This window comes from Helicoverpa armigera, chromosome 31 (genome assembly GCF_030705265.1).
Source record: "Helicoverpa armigera isolate CAAS_96S chromosome 31, ASM3070526v1, whole genome shotgun sequence".
Classification (NCBI taxonomy): Eukaryota; Metazoa; Arthropoda; class Insecta; order Lepidoptera; family Noctuidae; genus Helicoverpa; species Helicoverpa armigera.
In genome coordinates this window covers 4,610,502-4,630,249 of record NC_087150.1, presented here as the reverse complement: position 1 = coordinate 4,630,249, position 19,748 = coordinate 4,610,502, and the positions used below count along the sequence as shown (strand labels likewise).

General features: G+C 35.9%; 2 protein-coding genes across 2 annotated transcripts in view; both read left to right on the top strand.

The window, feature by feature from the left end:
- LOC126053499 (titin) overlaps positions 1–8,525 on the top strand; it is an 18,746-nt gene extending 10,221 nt beyond the window's left edge. The window contains exons 4-11 of the mRNA XM_064043160.1: positions 682–1,476; positions 2,003–2,126; positions 2,567–2,657; positions 3,816–4,074; positions 5,747–5,812; positions 7,142–7,304; positions 7,929–8,119; positions 8,508–8,525. Of these exons, the coding sequence (XP_063899230.1) occupies positions 682–1,476; positions 2,003–2,126; positions 2,567–2,657; positions 3,816–4,074; positions 5,747–5,812; positions 7,142–7,304; positions 7,929–8,119; positions 8,508–8,525 (1,707 nt within the window). The remainder of the gene's footprint in view (positions 1–681; positions 1,477–2,002; positions 2,127–2,566; positions 2,658–3,815; positions 4,075–5,746; positions 5,813–7,141; positions 7,305–7,928; positions 8,120–8,507) is intronic.
- On the top strand, positions 8,513–19,748 carry LOC135119234 (probable serine/threonine-protein kinase irlF). Its single transcript, XM_064043411.1, has 7 exons — positions 8,513–8,638; positions 8,990–9,041; positions 9,357–9,496; positions 9,548–9,598; positions 10,294–10,517; positions 18,868–19,018; positions 19,639–19,748. The coding sequence occupies exons 1-7, from the start codon at positions 8,543–8,545 to the stop codon at positions 19,705–19,707; spliced, it is 783 nt and encodes a 260-aa protein (XP_063899481.1). The 5' UTR covers positions 8,513–8,542; the 3' UTR covers positions 19,708–19,748.

Genomic DNA, 19,748 nt, shown 5'->3' with positions numbered 1-19,748 from the left:
TTTATATGAAACCCGGTTTAAGAGGCGGTGGTATTAGACCGGTTTACAGAAAACCTGGTTTGTTTGGTGGTGCTGATAATCCGGATTATTCGAAGGTATGTGAAAAAGTAGTTGTGATTGGTGAAAGCATTGTAAGAAACATTTGTGACGATGTAAAGCATATCATTGATCATTTCCAAGCAAATTCTCATATGGGTAAAGTATTTAAATAGACACTTGCATCATTATTTTTATAAGGATTTTAAACTATCACTATGTCGGGTTAAGAAAAAGGTATCATATCTTCATGTACATCTTTACCGCGCTAATGTCCCGATAGTTTATACATTATTTTTATAAGCGATAATTTAAATACATACGAGATGTCTTCATAAAAACCTCAAAAGCTTTATAATCATCGGCAAGGATATTGAGCCCTGACCTTCACCTGCGCAGAAGTGATTTATTGGTTTATTGCCATAAGTGTACAGTGCGCAAAGCGATCCCCACTCTACCGCCGAGAGCTCATTATCCGTGCCGATAACTATAATTTGACATTTCTATATCTCGCTATTTCTCTACATAATTATTTATAAATAACGCTGTGAATTTCCCTTATCAGTTAAACATAAAAAAAATACATTATTTTTATAACACTAACTGAATTTTAAGTTAATACTAATGCACACAATATCAATACAGGAGGAGATAAGAGAAATCGAGAGAAAATCATCTCTACTGGCATCAGCCATAGACGAAACGATCAAGAGCATAGAGGAATACAAAGAAGAAGTGGGCATAGACACGAAAAAAGAAGTAAAAACTCAAGAGTTTAAAGAAGAAAAAATAACCAAGAGCTACAAAGAGTCTTACACTAAAGAAGTTAAAACAGAAAGCATACAGAACGGTTTCCAAGAAATTGACACAAAAATTGATGAAATTATGGAGCAATGTAATGCTTTAGTTTCTATTGCTGATTCTGAAACTCCAAAAATAATAGAAAATGAGACTCAAGGAATCGTAACTGAAGTTGATGAGAAAGAAAGTAGAAAACAGAGCGTTGAAATTGATGTTAAAATTGAAACCGAACCAATTATAACTAGCGAAGATAAATCGAAAGAGAAAAGTGTAAAATTCGAAAATGAGGTCAAAATTGTTGAAGTTGAGATCATCGATGAAAAAATACCTGAAGTAGAAAAGAAAGAAAGCATTCGTGTTGATGTACCTGTAGAGAAAGAACCTGTACCTGTAGCTGCGGCCCCTGTACCTGTAGCAGAACCTGTACCTATTATTCTAGATCCGGTACCTCCAACACCAGTTGTAGAAAAACAACCAGAAGAATTGATACAGCCTAGGGTAGCTCCTGAGGTACCTGTAGTTCAGGCACCTGTAAGAACAGAAGAAGAAAAGAAACCTGATCCTCTATTAGGATTTAGGCCCGTAGTTTTTGATCCTGAGAATCTTCAGAGGCAGACTTATCAATATCCTTTTGTTGAGGTAAGTTTATCTTAGTAAATCTATACCAATATAATAAAGAGGAAAAATTGTTTTGTTTGTTTGTGCCCAAAAGGCACCGAAACTACAGAACCGATTTGAAAAATTCATTCACTGTTAGAAAGCTAGACTGTTCCCTAGTAATATAGGCTATATTTTATCTCGGTACGAGCAGTAGTTGGCGCGTTTTGGAGGCCGCTGTCTTTGTATTTTATTTTGGACGCTTGAAAAGTGTTGATTTTCTTTCCCTAAAAAAAAATAGGTTTGGTCCAAAATACGTTTGTTTCTTTCACGTCTAAACAACATAGATGGATAATTGTTGAAACACCGTCATATAGCTGATTTCACAACATTTACCCTACTTTTTATCCATATGCTGGAAGCAGTCCCTTCATACACGGATAAAACCGTGGACGGGAACTAATCGCACAAAAATTGAAATTCACATTTCAAGAGTTCTTTTTCAACTTATTTCATGAACCTTGATTACCATGTTTTGCAAACTAATGAAGAAACGTGTTTCTTTTAGGAACCCATGGTACCTCAAGAGCCGAGAGGATCCCCATACATGTCAGAGACTGGTGAAATAATTGGTACTATCCAAGGAATCGTTGATGGCTTGGAAACCCCTGTCATGGATGAGGAGGTTGCTAGTAAGTAGAAGTCTTTATAAGCCTAGCTTTTCGCCAACTATGTTGGGGTCGGCTTCGAGTCTTATCGGATACAGCTGAGTACCAGTGTGCCACAAGGAGCGACTGCCTATTTGATCTCCTTAACTCAGTTACATGGGCAACACGATACTCCTTTCTTGGTAGGACTGATGTCAGACTTCTGACTACCCGTAACGACTGCTAAAGATGATGAAACGACAGCCGGGACTTACCAAATTAATGTTGAAACTCATTATGGCATAGATAGATACTCGTCCACAGACTGACCATAGCAAGCATTGCTTAAACTTGTAGGCCCAAAATCGTCTTGAATGCCATTTTTTTCTGAAGTTATGATCCCATATATTGAAAATCTTAAGATCATTTATTCTATAAACAGTATATTTTAAGTCTTGATCTAAATAATCACTTTTCATCTGCAGAGGAACTGGGCAAACCTGGTATATCAGAGGAAAAGATAGCCACACTCATATCTGGAGAAGCGGAAATGTTGAGAGAGGCACACGTTATGGGGTAAGAATCTTAATTATACCTACTTCTATAATGGCGGATTGCTATAACCTATCATCTATTGTTTTCTTTACTAGATACAGGAAATGGTATTACTTGTAAGCTAATGTCAAAATTCTATTTATCAACTAATGCCCATTTTCACCAACAAATACCTAAAAGGGATCCCCTTCGAGCATTTAGGGAACACTTAATACGAATTTCGTTTTCATCAAAGTTTTAGTGTATTAACCTTTATTATTGGGTGAGCCCTTATTCTAAGTGACACTTGGTTAAGGAAACGTTAAGAGATTGTTGGTGAAAACGGGCATTAATCATTCGACAGATACCTAGATAGTGTCAGAATCAAATGATATCATACCATCCCAAAGTAAATGCGAGAGTAACTCTGTTAAAGTAAAATTCGAAAGTAGTGCCATGTCTGTTTGTCAAGCTTTAACAATTACCGTCGTGTTTTAAATGAAAGGCACCCAAGTAAATATACAAGATCCTGGGAAAAGATAGGCTACTTATTACTCAGTTACTTGCATGTACGAAATAGTTTTCTTTTGTAGCAGGGAATAGCCAGTTCGTATATAAGTTTTTTTATATGTACTTGTATTCATTCTCATCTCGATTGTGCTGTTTTCAACTATTTTGTATAAACATACTTTCATCATACATACATTCATATTCATACAAACATTATACCCGTACTACATCACATTTCATTTTATTCTGAAACTCATTGAAAGAAAATCCAATTTGAACATTTTTCATTCGATGTTCATTTAATTTGCATAAATTCATTTTATGTTCATTCATTGGACATGCTCATATATTTTTGTCCTGAAATCTTTCATTTATTGGTACTAAGAAAACATTAAAATTATAGTGTAGCATTAAAATTATGAATTCATCTTGAACAAATAAGATCTTAGGAACTACTGGTCCGATTGTAATAAAAAAAACTTAGTTAGATAGTTTATGTATAAAGAAAAGCTGAGCGACGGTTTGAAACAGTTGACAGCAGCTTGTTTTAAATAAAAAAAATATATTTATATATATTCAAATTGTTAAATAAAACAATAATGTCAAGCAATTATAGACTAGCAAAGCAAGCACGAGAATACACAAAACCAAAACACTAATACAAACAATTTTCCAAAATGGTTGAAACAGCCTCTCAAGAGTACTATCATCACACATGCATCGGGCTGATGATTCCAGCGTGGACTTTCAAGTGATAAAACCAATGATCGGGACTCTAAAAGACTCGGAAGTGATAAAAGCCTTAAACGAAGAGATAGCAAGAGAGAAGGCAGAACAGAAGAAGAAAGAAGAGAAGAGATGGACGACGTTTTTGCAGAAGCCGAAGAGGCCGGTGCCTAAAGCGAAGTTCGGGTATCAGGGGTGGACGCAGGATGAGGAAGTTGTGGCGGTAAGTTTATTTTTGTAGATCTATCATATTCTGAATAGAAAAAACAGCGCAGTCCAAAAGATTACGTCAACTTGCAAAAACTAGATTCCTTATGGTTAACTTTCTTCTGTAAACTCTTTTTACATCACCATAATTTTCCTGCCCTTGTCCCCTTTTATATGTGGTCGGTGCAGCATGTTTTATTGTTCCATACTCGTTGATTAAATTGACAGATTTCTTTTATTTCATAACAACGGAAAGACATGAACAGTCTAGGTTAAAAGCTGATAACAAAAATGAACTGTCTAAGCCCTAAGCAACGCTCTTCCTTTCATTTAAAAGAACTGGGCACTAGTGCATGCTATTATTGAAAACCAACTAAAGCACATTGGAATCTATTTAAGCCTACCCTCGTTGCCAATTGTAGATCTATGACATTCGTTATGGGTAATTAAGCTGAAAACCTGCCAACCCACCCAATGAATTATCTACAAAATAAATCAAGCTGCAAATTGCAAAAGAGAATCTGTACAAATGTTATGAAGCAAAAGAGTTTGTTTGCTTGGACACTCTAATCTTAGGAGCTACTGTTCCGATTTGAATAATTATTTCAGTGATAGATAGCTTAGCTATCAAAAAAAATGGTGTAGGCAACTTTTTCATAAGTAAACCACAAGCGGAATTTAGTTTAACTGTACATCTAATCTATACAAGACAATTGATATTTATCATTCGAAAGGTCTTTTAACGACAGTACAAGGATTTAAAGTAATAATATATTGATCTACTTTATCAGACTGTCTTTGATCCCAAAATTGACATGTCTAGTTGAAACCATGATCTAAATCAATGATATTGACAGGCTTCCGCATATAATTTGCAGATGCCGTATCATCAGGGCCAAGAATAACATTAAATGTACTATAAATAATAACTTCCGTATTCAATTGATTTGTTATATTTTTCCTCTCATCAATAGCTTGGTATTTTGGCTCTAAATCAATGATCTTGATACACTTAGGGTAGATTATTATTTAGTTTTTATTCGGGTTTTCAAGTGGTCGGTCGGTTCGGGATTTAGTTTTGTCAATAGTGAGTTTCTTAATAAGATCTTTCAAAATATTTTGTTTGTTGTATAATGTGCGTCGCGTTGTTCTTAATTGGTTTAGTCTTCGTTATAGTTTTTATTATATGGGTATAATTCTTTTTAAGTTTAAGTAGAATAGAATCGTTATGCTATATTGCTATTTCTGTTACATATAATATTTGAATTTTACGTGTGACGATAATATCATCGATATAAAAAGTAGTACATAATTTTTATTTTTGTCAAATTTTATTATTGTTATTAAGTTTTTTTCAAAGCAAAACATAATAAAATTAATTAGTTGGATTAAAAATTAACTTACTTCATACAAATTTTGGATATTACTAGTGATACTGTCAGTATACCTAGTTACTAGTATTTGATGAAAGTCGTTAGGAAGATCTGCGTATACATGTATTAGATATCTCACAAAAGCGGTTGAGTCATACATGTGTGTAAGCTATAGAGTGCTCATTAGTAGCCGTGTCATACATACGTATATTTACACACACTAGTAAGCTTAAGAAATAAATCTGTTACGCGATTTTTGAATGTATTTTTGTGAAGAATAAGCTAGTGGTTTTAAATAATTATATTTCTTTACAGGAACCGTATAAAGTGAAGATAGTGAAACAGGCAAAGCCTAAAGTTGCTCCTGATTATAAACCTGAGGTATAGATTCGTTTGTTTGTCTAACATTTGTATGTATAACTATATTAACTTTTGTTCTATTATCTCTTTTAACGTTACCTATTCTTTTGAATAATGTACGTTTCTGTAGATTTCTCAAATTACTTATATTCTATTATTTTCTATTAACTTTACCTACTCTCTTGATAAATATATAGTTCTGTACTTTATTTGAATTATTTAGTTAAATATTTTCTCTAATAATAATTGTGACAAAGCTTTAGTTTGCAGAATGTGATTTCTCTGTTAGTGTTTGAAAAAATAATTCCTAACTTTCTTGGATTGTTTGATATTGATGCTTTTGACGCTTTATTTTAATTATTTTAATAATCAGCCCTTCACTGCCTTTATTATTAATCTTATGTAATGATGTATGTTTCTCTTTGTTGAAAACAAATAAATGGATATTTTCAATTCTAGTTAATTTCAAATTTATTTTTTCACTTTGTAAATATTTTATTTTACAATTGTTCTAGACCGCTTTATTAGCAATATATTCTGAGTTTGAAACAGTGTAAAATATCTGTATCATTGCTCATAATAGCATTAAAAATATTCATTTCTTTAACATTCAATTTTAAATCTTTTAACATTTGTGTTTGTCTGTCACTCAAGTTTTTTTTTTATATATTCAAATGCAAATGTCATAATTCAATATAAGCCAAGATATTTATCATCTTCAAGGTTAAACTAACATTGCTTCTGCACACTGCAAACCTTTGATAGGCCGATAGTTTGATAATAGCGAGCATATTACGGCGCTGACACTGCCTATTCCGAGTTCTGCAAGTTAACTGTCTCGATGCATAAATTATCATACAACTCTATCACGTAGCATTTTTAGATCTGTTTAAGATCTATAAATGCTACTATATATGCTATAATGATATGTAATAGAGCCGTCATATTTTAGTTGTATTATAAATGCGCTAATTCACGAAATAGTAAACGTTAGAATCCGGCAAAATAGACCACGGTGTAATATTTAAATCATATATTCTAGCATACGACTATAATATTTCAGCCGAGTTATAATTACATGTCGAGAGCGTTAACTTACAAACCTCGGAATCAGCACTCAGTTATCCAGCCAATCATACCACACAATTTAAAAGTTAGGATTGAATTCACGATAACCTACAAATTGAGCTGTAGACTATCGCTTGACATTTGTATTGTCCACAGTGTGTAGAAAGCATACATGTTGAAATACTTCAACACATTTTATTTTGTCAAAACCACTGTTCAACACTACATTACTCACACACACTTCTGTAAATTCCCTCACCATCACCTCACGGATTTCCTCAGGACTTCGAAACTGGTCCTCTGCCGTGGGAAGAGAGAGCTCACACAGAGGCGTCTCTGCCACCAGTGGAACCTGAAGAGCCTATACTCATACCTGAGGTACCGGAGTTCTTGGAAGCTGTTGACCCTTTGAAGGAGAGTGAGGTGCCTGATCTTGAGGATACTGGTGAGTTTGTTACTGAGTGTACAAGTCCAATTAGCCTCAAGCGTAAACATGGTAAACATTAGTATAGCAATATTGTTGAAGAGCAATAAGAATTTCGCTTCGGGCGAGAACTCGTCATTAATTTAACAACGTATTGATGCGCCTTTGCTTAAAACGTGTTTTATACACACGTAATAATTATTACAAGAGTTTTCTAAAAAGTCTAAACACAGCTACGCTATTCTATCATGAAGTTCCAGTTCATATCTTCCAGCTCCATCATCAGATCAGTTCGACAGTACCATATTATTGTATTGTTATCAGAACTACTTACAGCTGTCAATTTTTTTTAGCACCACTGTCCTTGGAAGATGGTTCCTTCTTCTAAGTATGGATCCTTGAAATTAGTTATCTTAGATTCCATTACATAGTTACTCACAGGCCGTTAAAAAGGCGCGTTAAAAATCACCAACCATATCAAATGTCGCCGGAAGACGCTAGATGCAGGTCGCTTCCAACAGGTGTCTGTGGAGATCTAAGCGGGAGGCCTATGTTCAGCAGTGGACGTTCTATGGCTGAGATGATGATGATGATATCAAAACACTTATTAAATTCATCTTCATAAATCTAAGTCTCTCTACACAGGTATACCCCTCCCCCCACCAAGAGAACCGACACCCCCACCAATAGTAGTGGAACAACCTGAACCTGAACCGATACCAGAAGAGCCAGAAGAACAAGTAGCGCCAGAAGAACAGAAGGTAGAGAAGACAGAGACTAAAGAAGACATGGAGAATAGGATGGCTGAGCAGCTCGTGAGAAGTGTGCAGAGTATGGTTGGTAAGTATCGAATTGATATCCTCTACTCTTCTTTGAACTTTGTTTATAAAGATTTAACGCGAAAATAGGAATAATACTGTAGGAGGCAGATAGATATTTTAGTATATGCGTATAAAACTTGAGGTAGAGACTGCTTTCTGCAAATGACAGCGTTAGAAAGTTAAAAAGAGAGGGCATTCTATGCCTACCACTCTGTCTTTGTCTGTCTTTGTCGAATTTAGTAGCCATCAATAAAAAAAGAACTACGTCGACTGAACTATCGTTGAAAGCGATTTTTGAATTATTTTTTAAGTTTTTGGTAGTTTTTTTTTATATCATTGTTACCGTTAAAGATTTAAAATTGTTTAGTAATGCTCACTTTTAAGCTCAATATACTTCTTCCAGATCCGAACGCCAGCTTAGATCAACAGCTAGCTCAGATGCGGGCTCAGCTGGCAGCTTTAGCTCAGCTGCCGGAAGTTATCCAGCAGTCTTTGGAGCTGGTCTCCAAGCAGCTTAGCAAGATCAGCCATCAGGTATGAACTGCTAAACTATTTTGTAATTTTTTAGGGTCCCGTACCTAAAGGGTACAATTTGAAATCATTGAAACGAAGATGATGATGATTTCACCATGTCCAGGTTTTCTCAAGATGTTTTTCCTTCAGAGTTACCCAGTCTTTGATGTCCAGAATGACTAAGAAGAGTTGCATTGGTTTCGCGTGACCTAGCATCGAAAACGCCCACTCGTACTTGAGAGCATTGTGCTTTGATCATTACGGTACCACGACTGACTTTCTCAATCATCCATTACAATAACTTCGTGTTTTTTCAACGGTAGCATGTTTTCTATGTCTTATGTACTGAGGATTGGTTGTTCCAATTTTTAGGAGGCGCACGTGGAAGTTACCCAAGAGTCTCAAAACTACCAACAAGCTGAAGGTTTGTGTTTTATCTATTTATTTCTCTTTGACATAATTACCGCAGTTTGACAAAATCATTTGCATAGCTCTTTCCCGATTATGTTGGGATCGGTTTTGATCCTACACCAGATGCAGCTCAGTACTCGAATAAGTGTGCCACATGGAGCGACTGCCTATCTGACCTCCACAACCCAGGTACTTGTGCAAACCGATACCCCTTGGTAAGAATTGGTTGTCAAATGTGGCTTCTGATTATCCTTTTCGTTTGATGCGCGAAGCTGTTACTAAGCCATCATCTCTTCAGTGATCTAATATTTTTTTTCTCTTTTACTAGAAACCCACGAAATGCAGACCATTCAAGAAGTGAATGAATCTGAGGCCAACGAAACACAAAACGAAGCGCAGAAGATGACGATCGAAGAAGTAAGAGAGAATAATGTGGAGCAACAACAACAACAACAACAGATGCAACAACAACAACAAATGCAACAACAACAGCAGATGCAACAAATGCAACAGCAACGAGAAAGCATGAGAATGACTGAGGAAGAGATTAGGAATGAAAAGCAGAGAAAGGTAAGATTACATTTTAAGATGTAGATATAGTTTGATAGTGATGGAATATAGAAGTTAATAGTTAACATAGGTATTAAAAGAATACTTAATATACATATTATAAAGACTAATTTATATTTTAAAGGAAAATAATTGACATAATAATACAATAATTGATATATTAAAAGAAGCCTGATCTCTCTCCGGTGGTGTCGGATTGTCGTCGCATCGCGCTATGAGAGTGAAGGAATAGTGAGTGCACCTGTGTCCAAGCAAATGTGCCCAAACTATAATATATGTCCTGCGCAGCTGGCTGATCTCCTTAGAGAGAACAGCCACCTTGACCGACGATCGGTTCGGACGCCATATACCATAACTTTAATAAATATTATAAAACAGATATAGGCGTGCGTCCACAGCTAGCATGTGTTCGCGCGGCGGTTGCAGTGTCGCGGACATGTTAATAATGTTCGCGCGCAATGTGTTACTGTTTGCTACAGCGAGTACACCACGAGATACATGCGGTGTGACAAACAGTGCCACACACTGACTTTCGCCATTATGTTTAATTTAAAACCTTTTACTCTTCTATAAGCTATATATCCATAGATTTATAATTACAGATTGAATTTTGATCATACAAATGACGCCTACAATCTCAAACAACAGTTAGGCAGCTTATACAAACCACTTAACCATATACCCCCAAAATCTAGGAACAAGAAAGAATAGAACACGAATCAAGGATGGTCAAGCAACACCCAACTCCCCGATCTGCTAAACCGAAGAGAGTCTTTGGACCCCTCGACCCTGAAGAGCGGATGGCAGTGGTGCTCCCTGGTGGCAGAAGATGGAAGAATTCGAAGGACGTTTACGACGAGCAAATGATTAAGGAAATGTTTGAACAGCATTCAGAAGTTATTAAGGGGAATGCTATTGGGTATTAAGACTTTTAAATAGTTTTTTGTTTTAAATGCATCATATTACGGAATCGATTAAATGAAATTAGGCTGCGTTCAAACCAAACTGAGTGTCAGCCGCCGAATGTCAGCGTATATGAAAGGAAATTTTGCAATTTGGACATTACATCACTTTTACACGTCATTTTAAGAACGCTGAGGTCGGCATTTCTTAACTGACTGATCCCTGAGAAGAAACCCCGAAACAAACTCGCCTCGACCTGTCACACGACGTTACCAGGGGCCCGATTCTCCTAAGTTAATAATGTCAAAATCGAATCGCAATACTTATGATCGCAATAGCAGTTTTAAGCATATCGGGCATTCTGCTACTAATTTAAGACCAATCGTATTCCAACGACATTCGATTGGTTTGCGATTGGTCTGCTATTTTGGTGATTTTGTTCTGTACGGTAGTTTGCTCTACAATCATTTTGCAATAGTTAATCATTTGCAGACAAAATTATCCATTATTGAATGACAGAAAAGGATAAAAACGTTTGTTTCAACGAAAAAATAGCGGAATGCCACATACGTTTCAATCGTAATCGAGTCGGGATTGGATGGCAGTCGAAGGTGAACCGTATGTTGCTTAATTAAAATTAGGAGAATCGAGCCCAGATCTGCATATTACGCATACCTAACGTATCGTTGGTTAGATGTGAACGAAAAAGTGAATATATATGGAAATAGAATAAACTGCGTAACGTTGGCTCACATTCGGCGTCTGACAGTCAGTTTGGTTTGAACACTGCATTAGTTTTTACTCGGTTTAGAATTCGGATCTAAAAAAAAAACAATTGACATATCGACTTCATATTACGAGTGAGTTGCACCATTTGACGGGTGGTTCAAGAGCCGATATTTTTCTTTTTTATTAATAAAGCCTTACCGCAGACTTGGGGGTCCGCGCTTTTATTTACATTTTTCACTTAATTATATTTTTTTTTGCCGTCTTGGCCTCACAACTTATGTCTACTAACTTCTAGTCTTAAGACTATGTGAGTCCACCGCGTATTTACGTATTTATTTTGATATTTATATATATACACAGATTTTTTTATTATAATTATATGATTATATTTTTTTTATTATGATTATAGCCGATATTGATTAAAAGACAAATTATATAAAAAGAAATAACAAAAATTTGTGTGTTATCAACATCGGCCCTTGCAATTTAACTACCCAATATTAGAAATAAAGATAAACATTTAACAAACCATAATTAATCTTTAAATGCCAGCCGGTTCAGGAATTGTTATAATTTAATCATTTTTCTTTAATTCTAAATGGTGCAACTCACCGTAAGTACATATTATAGATAAATGAAATCTTCAAGAATTTATTTTGACAATAAACGAAGTACTTTGTCAGATTTTAGTGTCAGAAATGTGACGATTTATTTTTCCAAACGTCAAATCATCAATTTCTATTTAAAATTAAAGCTTATTTTTTGCATTTTTCTGTCAAATTACTTTGTAAATTCTGTAGTTTAGTTACAAACTTCACTGTATTATCATTAAAATCATGTTTATGTGTCATTTTAGGTTCGAAAGTGAACATCTACCATATGACAGCAGGTTTGACATTAAAAACATTATTTTAGGTTACATTTTTATTATTTTATTTTTAATTATAGATCTGTTATATACATTATACCTAATTTATAATCAAATCTAACAGACAGACATGTGTTGCTGGGGAGTTTGTTGCGCCACTTCTTCTTCCCAGCAATAACTCATAGGAAGTAGTGAAGGGTGGGCGTTTTGGGGGCTGTATTGTTTTTGTCAGTTTTTTGTAAAAATCACACTAAACAGTTGTTTTAAGAAAACTGACTTTTATGTTCAGATTTAATCATATATATGACAGATTTATAATTAATACTTTTTAAGTAAGTATATAAATATAAAGCATTTACTAAGCGATATTACGTATTTTAACCGACTTCCTAAAAAGAAAGGAGGTTCTTAACTCGGTCGTGCATATGCAGGTACCTGTTTTTATAATTTTTGGTACATGAATATTAGAAATTCTAAGAATAGTAGGTATTGTCGTGCTTTTTTCAAAAAAATCTAGAGTTATTTTTTTAATGACTATTTTAAGTTTAATTTAGATTATATGTATTTTAGCATCATCATAATATAATAACCTATTATTTTCTTTAATTTTAATAAACAAACTTTTCAACAACTAAAAGAATTTGGCTAGCTAACCACTATTTTGCAATGATTGGCAACGTCTAATAGTATTACATAGTAAGTTTGGCAACGTCGCCGATACCAATAGTTTAGACTTGCAAGACATATTCAAAATAACTAGAATTTTTCTAAATCAAAGGTGCTCGTGGCTAAGTAGAATCATCGGCACGAATCTTGAGCGCTGACCTTCACCTGCGCAGAAGTGATTTATTAGCATAGAACCAATCCTGAGTGACGGCTATGTCGCGATGCACTGCGGGCCAATCACCGCTTTAGCCCGCCCCCGCGCCTCACTTCATACCACAAAAGGGACTCAATAAATTACTTCTGCGCAGGTAAAGGTCAACGCTGAAGATTCGTGCCGATGATTATAATAGCCGCACGGGTCGATCGATCATAAGGTACGCAACGCTTGGCGTGACCATCTTGTCATGACGGGTTCCTCCGTGTTTCGGAAGGCACGTCAAACTGTAGATCCTGGCTGTCATTTGAACATCTTTGACAGTCGTTACGGGTAGTCAGAAGCCAGTAAGTTTGACAACCAGTCTTACCTAGGGGTATTGGGTTGCACGGGTAACTGGGTTGACATGGTCAGATAGGCAGTCGCTCCTTGCTGCATCTGGTTAGATTGGAAGCTGATCCCAACATAGTTGGGAAAAGGCTCGACAGATGTTGAGAACTTATTGTCGAAAAAAACTTTTTTTCGATTTATTTAATGAATGCTTAGTAAATGCTTATTTTTTTGCATGATACAGAAACTTAATGAGGTAAATTAAATAAGACTATTAAACCTTAATGCTTATAAATAATCCTTTTGTAAATTGTATATTGTGGTCGACAATACATATTATAAGAAAATGTATATGTTAGGCGGTTACTCACTTACGCACTTAACTAAAAATAAACAGTCTTGATAATTGTGACTTTTTATTTAAAAACTCAGCATTAAAATAAAATGTGTCTAAAAATCAGTGTAAATAAAATAATGACAGTTACCTAATCAATTGAATCATTATTTTAAGCAGTAGTTTATTTGTTTAATATGTATTTGTGTAAAAAGTCTTTTCATGATTATTTACCTTTAATTAAGGACCTACTCAAATGCAGACTAGAAATGTCGTGGATTTTGAAAGATGGGAATGATTTTTGAAAGATTTAAGTATACTGCTATGTAAAATGTATATTTTTATGTATGAATATGTTGTGTTGTATGTATGTATATTAGACATGGGCGCCGCCCCAGAATTTTGCGGCGGCGGCGCGCTGGTGAATTTGACACAGCGGCGGCGTGACGCCGGCGGCGTGGATGAGATATATGTATGATAAAAAAAACTTCAAAAATTAACAGATTTGCAATTCCTTTCGATTCTCCTAAAATTATTCTTGCTGTCATCCTTATAGTCATTGCCATTTCCCTCCAACGCTCATTTACACTCCTTTTTATTCATATTTGCCATTTCAATCATCTTATCTACCACCGCATTTCTAAATTCTTCCGCCAAATCGGCCCTTTCCAACCTGTGCCATTTTATGTTTGGAGGTAACTTTTCTTTGCCCTTTATTGACTTTATTGTAAACGCCACTTCCATAACAAGGGGTCTGTGTTGCGAGTATATCAAGACCCATGACCATAACCCTAGCCGGCATGCCCCTATCAGTCTGCCCCCACTTCCGGTACCTTGGTTCACTTGTCCAAAGTGACGGTGAGGTAGACAGGGACGTGATGCATCGGATCAATTCTGGATGGATGCAGTGGCGACAGGTAACTAGCACTATTTATGACCCACGGATGCCCCTCAAACTGAAGGGCAAAATTTACAAATCCGTAATAAGACCTGTCGTCCTGTATGGATCAGAGTGTTGGGCATTGAAAAAGAAGGATGAGAATAGAGTGCATGTAGCAAAGATGAGAATGTTGAGATGGATGTGTGGGGTTAACAGAATGGACAAAGTCAGGAATGAGTATATCAGAGGAAGCCTGAAAGTAGCGTCAGTGGCAGAAAAAATGAGAGGTCAACGTTTGTCGTGGTATGGGCATGTGATGAGACGGTGTGAAACGCATGCCACAAAGAGTGTGTTGAGTAGACCGAGGAAAAGATGGATTGATTGCCTGAGAGAGGACATGAAGCAGAAGGGTGGATGTAAGTATGTCTGACAGAGAGGAATGGAAGAAAAGACATGTTGCGCCGACTCAAATGACTTTGGAATAGGGCAGGAAGATGATGATGGTTCGGAGTACTTGTAGCGGGCAGCAGAGCCCTTGCAAATGTAGACAGCCATGGAAATTTTGTCTTCTTCTCATTCCAAAATGATGGAAGGTCCGCATTTTGGAAATGGGTCGATCCCCAATAGCAGAAGCAAGATATTGCCAACATTCTTGATCTAATGGATGATCTTCGATTCCATGACCAACAGCACTATGTTTTTTGGATAGTTTACTCAAAATTGATGAAGAACTATTAATATTTAAAGAAACTGAAGTGTCCGTTTCATTCAGATAGGCAGTCGCTTCTTGTAAAGCACTGGTACTCAGTTACATCCGGTTAGACTGGAAGCCGACCCCAACATGGTTGGGAAAAAGGCTCGGAGGAAGAAGAATATTGCCTAAACAATCGCGAACAAAATGGCACGTCTTAACCTAACTCACGCCGCGCAGCTAATGTCGGCGGCGGCGGCGGCGCGCGGGGGTTTCGCGGCGTGGCGACGCCGGCGCGGCGCCCATGTCTAATGTATATATTGTCTTCGTCTGAAATATGTCTACGTTTTGTATTAGTATTGTAAACGTCCTTGTATTTGTCCGTTTGGAAAGTAGATATTTTGTGTGCATCAAAATGACTGTCAGTCTTCATATATCACAAGAAAATATAAAGAATTGCTACCTAGTTACTACCCGCTACCATTAGTAGCCCGTTGCCCGGGTAACTGGGTTGAGGAGGTAAGATAGGCAGATGCTCCATGTGGCAAACTGGTACCTACTCAGCTGCATCCGGTTAGACTGGAAGCCGACCCCAACATAGTTGGGATAAGGCTAGGCAGATGATGATAGCAAGTGGAGTACCTATAGATAGCAACTTTTCTACAAAGTACTTACCTATTTCTAGGGGTTTATTATGGGTAGTGACAGTCATTCTGATGCTATAATGTTTTATACTATAGATTTATACATATTTGTGTATGTTACTGTACTGTCCTTGTTTCTGTTTCATTTTACATCAACAAACTTAGATATTTAGGGGTTTCGTATCCAAAGGGTAAAACGGAACCCTACTATTAAGACTTCGTTGTCCGTCTGTTAGCAGGCTGCATCTCATTAACCGTGATAGACATTTTTACAGTTGATATATTTTTGTCGGCGTTATAACAATAAATACTATTGAACTGGAACACAATAAATAATTTAGGAGGCTCCCATACAACAACCTTAATTTTTTGGCCATTTTATAGATAAATGTCGATCGAGATCGAGGCTCTTGGCTATGCAATCTTAAATTGTTTATTTAACCTCAGCTATTTCACCTGCTGCCCGGATAGGGATAAATTACTCGTAAAATCATAAAGTTACTCGGGGATACCTAGTGTTTTTTCCAACAGTGAAAGAATTATTCAAATCGGTTCAGTAGCTTCGGAGCCTTTAAAATGTTTCTCTTAGTAGTATTGCATAGATTAATCTTCAAATAATGAGGGTTTTCGATACTTTTTCTGCCGCCAGGCGGCGCTTCGTATGCGTCAGGTCCAAACAGCTGTCAAATAGTATGGAATTGTAGGGTCCGAACTTACTGTTTATTGAAATTCTGTTATATTGGAAGTGTTATTGATTTTATTATGGACTACGGTCAGAATAAGGTTTCCGAACTAAAAATTGAGCTAAGAGAGAGGGTGCAAAAGTCACTGGTACTAAGGAAAAGCTTGTTGAAAAATTTGTTAACACAATATGATTTAGTTTTTTTTATTTACTCAACCTCAATAGTAAAACAATAATGCAGTGCTTTAATTATAAAATAAAAAAAACACTAAAATCGTTCACTATTAAGCACTTTGACACCTGGACCTGACGACTCGGTGCTGCCACCTCGTGGACGCCATTTTAGAAAACCCTCATTAATAGGTTCATTTTCATTGTAATATATGTAAATAAGTATCATATTTAGTTAGCTCGCTTGCTGACGTGTATGTTTTCTTGTTTGTTTGCATGTCCGCGTGGCAGATTGACACTTGGAATCAGATTTGGCCGTGGGGGAACACCAAGTCTTACTGTAGGAAGTATAGGTATGTAGACATTTTCTTAACACGCTTATATTAGCTTCACTTGTAACTATGTATGTAAGAAAATCTTTGAATCTTAATTTGAATCTTCCCGGTCATTACAAATCCAAAATGGCGGCCTCCCCAAAATGGCGGACTGGCTGTGTGGAATCAAAATAGAAAGCGTGTTTTTTAGTTTTTTTAAATTATTATTTAAATATATATATATTTTTTTTTTATACAAAGCTGATCATATTAGATTAGAATTAATAGCCAATTTTGTAGAAATACCATATTTTTGCAAGTCTTTTGGATAGCGCATAGAAACATATTTTTAACGAAACTATCTGTCATATGAAAGTTGTTAAGGTGAATGGGACAATTGGATCGAGAACTATTTTTTTTTCTTTGATGTTTTACCTAAGTTAACATAAAATATGAGATGTGGTATCATTCGTGGTTATAATACCTACCTACGTCTCAAAGTATTTTTTATGACTTTGTTTTACTCCGAAAGTTCTATCAATTCAAATGTATCCGACAAACTTTTTAATGTAAAATAAAATATTATTAATGTACCTACTTATGAATTAAAGACATTATGTAAAATATATAAAACTATTAAAATATTATTTTTTTGCATATAAAAAAATTACAGGGAGTCAAACTGCCACCTAGTAGATTTCCATAGACTACGCGAGACTATGATTGATACATATGACAAACTGATCGAAGTGAGTTACAAATTAACAAGTTATTTGAAAATCATCTCTCAAGCATGATAGTCGAACTATCATCGCATTCATTTTTCAATATCTTTTTTTTATAGGAATATTATAATAGTGCTTACACACTAGCGGATTTACCGCTCGTCTTTTTTAAGCGCGACAAAAAAACCTATCACGGTTGTCAATTGATTGCTGTTGCGCTGATCAGTGCAAAAATCGTGCGGTAAATCCGATAGTGTGAAAGCGCTGTAAACCTGCCACAGACGTTTTTGAATTGTTTTTATCATTCTAATTAGGTTTACCTCATTTATAAAATTATACTCGAAATAAATAGTCATCTTTTATGTATTTTAAAATAAAGTAGGGTATGTATTGCCGACCACAATACTTCTGCATTTTTTATAATTGTTTTTTTCTGTTTCCCCTTTTATAATATTGTTGATTTACCTATTACAGCACTAGGTAAGTAGTTACCAGAAAATAAGAAACATACTTGGTTTCATAATTTTCGCCATAATTGTCAAAAATACATAGCATTTTGTATCATAATCATTTTTTTTGGCACAAATTCAATATTATATTGTTGTTTTATCCCTTGTCAAATGTTTGAAATTCCTTGAAAAATATTTTGAAATTAATTTATTTAAAATTATAATTTCAGAGATTTGACCTGTTTAAAATTACCTTCTTATGGACCGCATTTTGTCACAGGTTTTTGCGAAATTATGTAGTACCTAGTAGTCCAGTCATTTTTAACCCCCAATTTGTGGGAGAATTTCTATAGGTACTTAAATATAGTGAGCTGAATTTTTGTATAGGTACCTTTATTATATCTATGGGCCAATGTAGCTTGAAAATTAACGTATTTTGTTTTGATTTATTACACAATAATCGACATTCTTATCTATTTATTCTTAAAAATTCACTTGAACAGGAATTTTTCCGCCCAACAAAATCTAAAATAACTGGACTTGAGGTCAACAGCGCAAATTTTTTAACTTCGTGAAATAAAGACAGGAGTTTAGCTTTGCTTGCATATTTTAACATTAAGAAACTGCTATAAAATCTAAAATTACGTATTTCGCAAAAACCCACCCTTCCCTTTGACCCCCAAAACAACTACAAACACAAATTTCTAACACACTCTTCTTTCAAAACAGGATAAACTTCATGAAATACGAAAAGCCGCCCGTCTCACTGGACCATCTGAAACACTCGGAGGTGTACAAGCTAGTCCACGACATGGACACGACGCCGCCCAGGAAAGTTGAGATGAGAACCCCTGTGATGTCTGAAGCTGATTATAGAGAGGTAAGCACAAAACTGTCAGTTCTTTGCTACAGTTTCAAAATATATACCTACTTCAACGAGAAAAGTCATGGTGGCCTAGAGGGTAAAGAACGAACCTCTCAAGTCATCCTCTAAGCCTTTTTCTCAACTATATTGAGGTCAGCTTCCAGTCTTACTGGATGCAGATGACTACCAGTGTGTTATAGAGCGACTGCTTACCTGACCTCCTCAACCCAGTTACCCGGGCAACCCAATACCCCTTGGTTAGACTGTGTTTCGGAGGGCAAGCTAAACTGTAGGTCCCGGCTACAGTTTGGTGTCAGACCTACTGGCTTCTGACTACCTGTAACGACTGCCAAGGATGTTCAATGACAGCCGGGACCTACAGTTTAACGTGCCCTCCAAACGCAGTCATTGGTGTCTTGGATATGCTTAGAAAGTAGTTGCATTGGTAGGTACTTGATTCGTCCTGGAGTTGAACCCACACACTCATACTAGAGAGGTTGGTTCTTTACCCACTAGGCCAACACGACTTGGCAGCATACTATTAAGTTATTTTTCAATACTTATTTTTTAATATAGGTTACCTACATATTATTCAATAGTTTCCAGCATTAATTTATTGAATTCTTCTTCCGCAGAGATGCCGCTCGATGACGCCCAATGTTGAGAAGAAACATTTACAAATACCCCAACAGTTCCATCCTTAATTTGTATATAAAACAACATTTAAAACAATCAATCAAGTTTA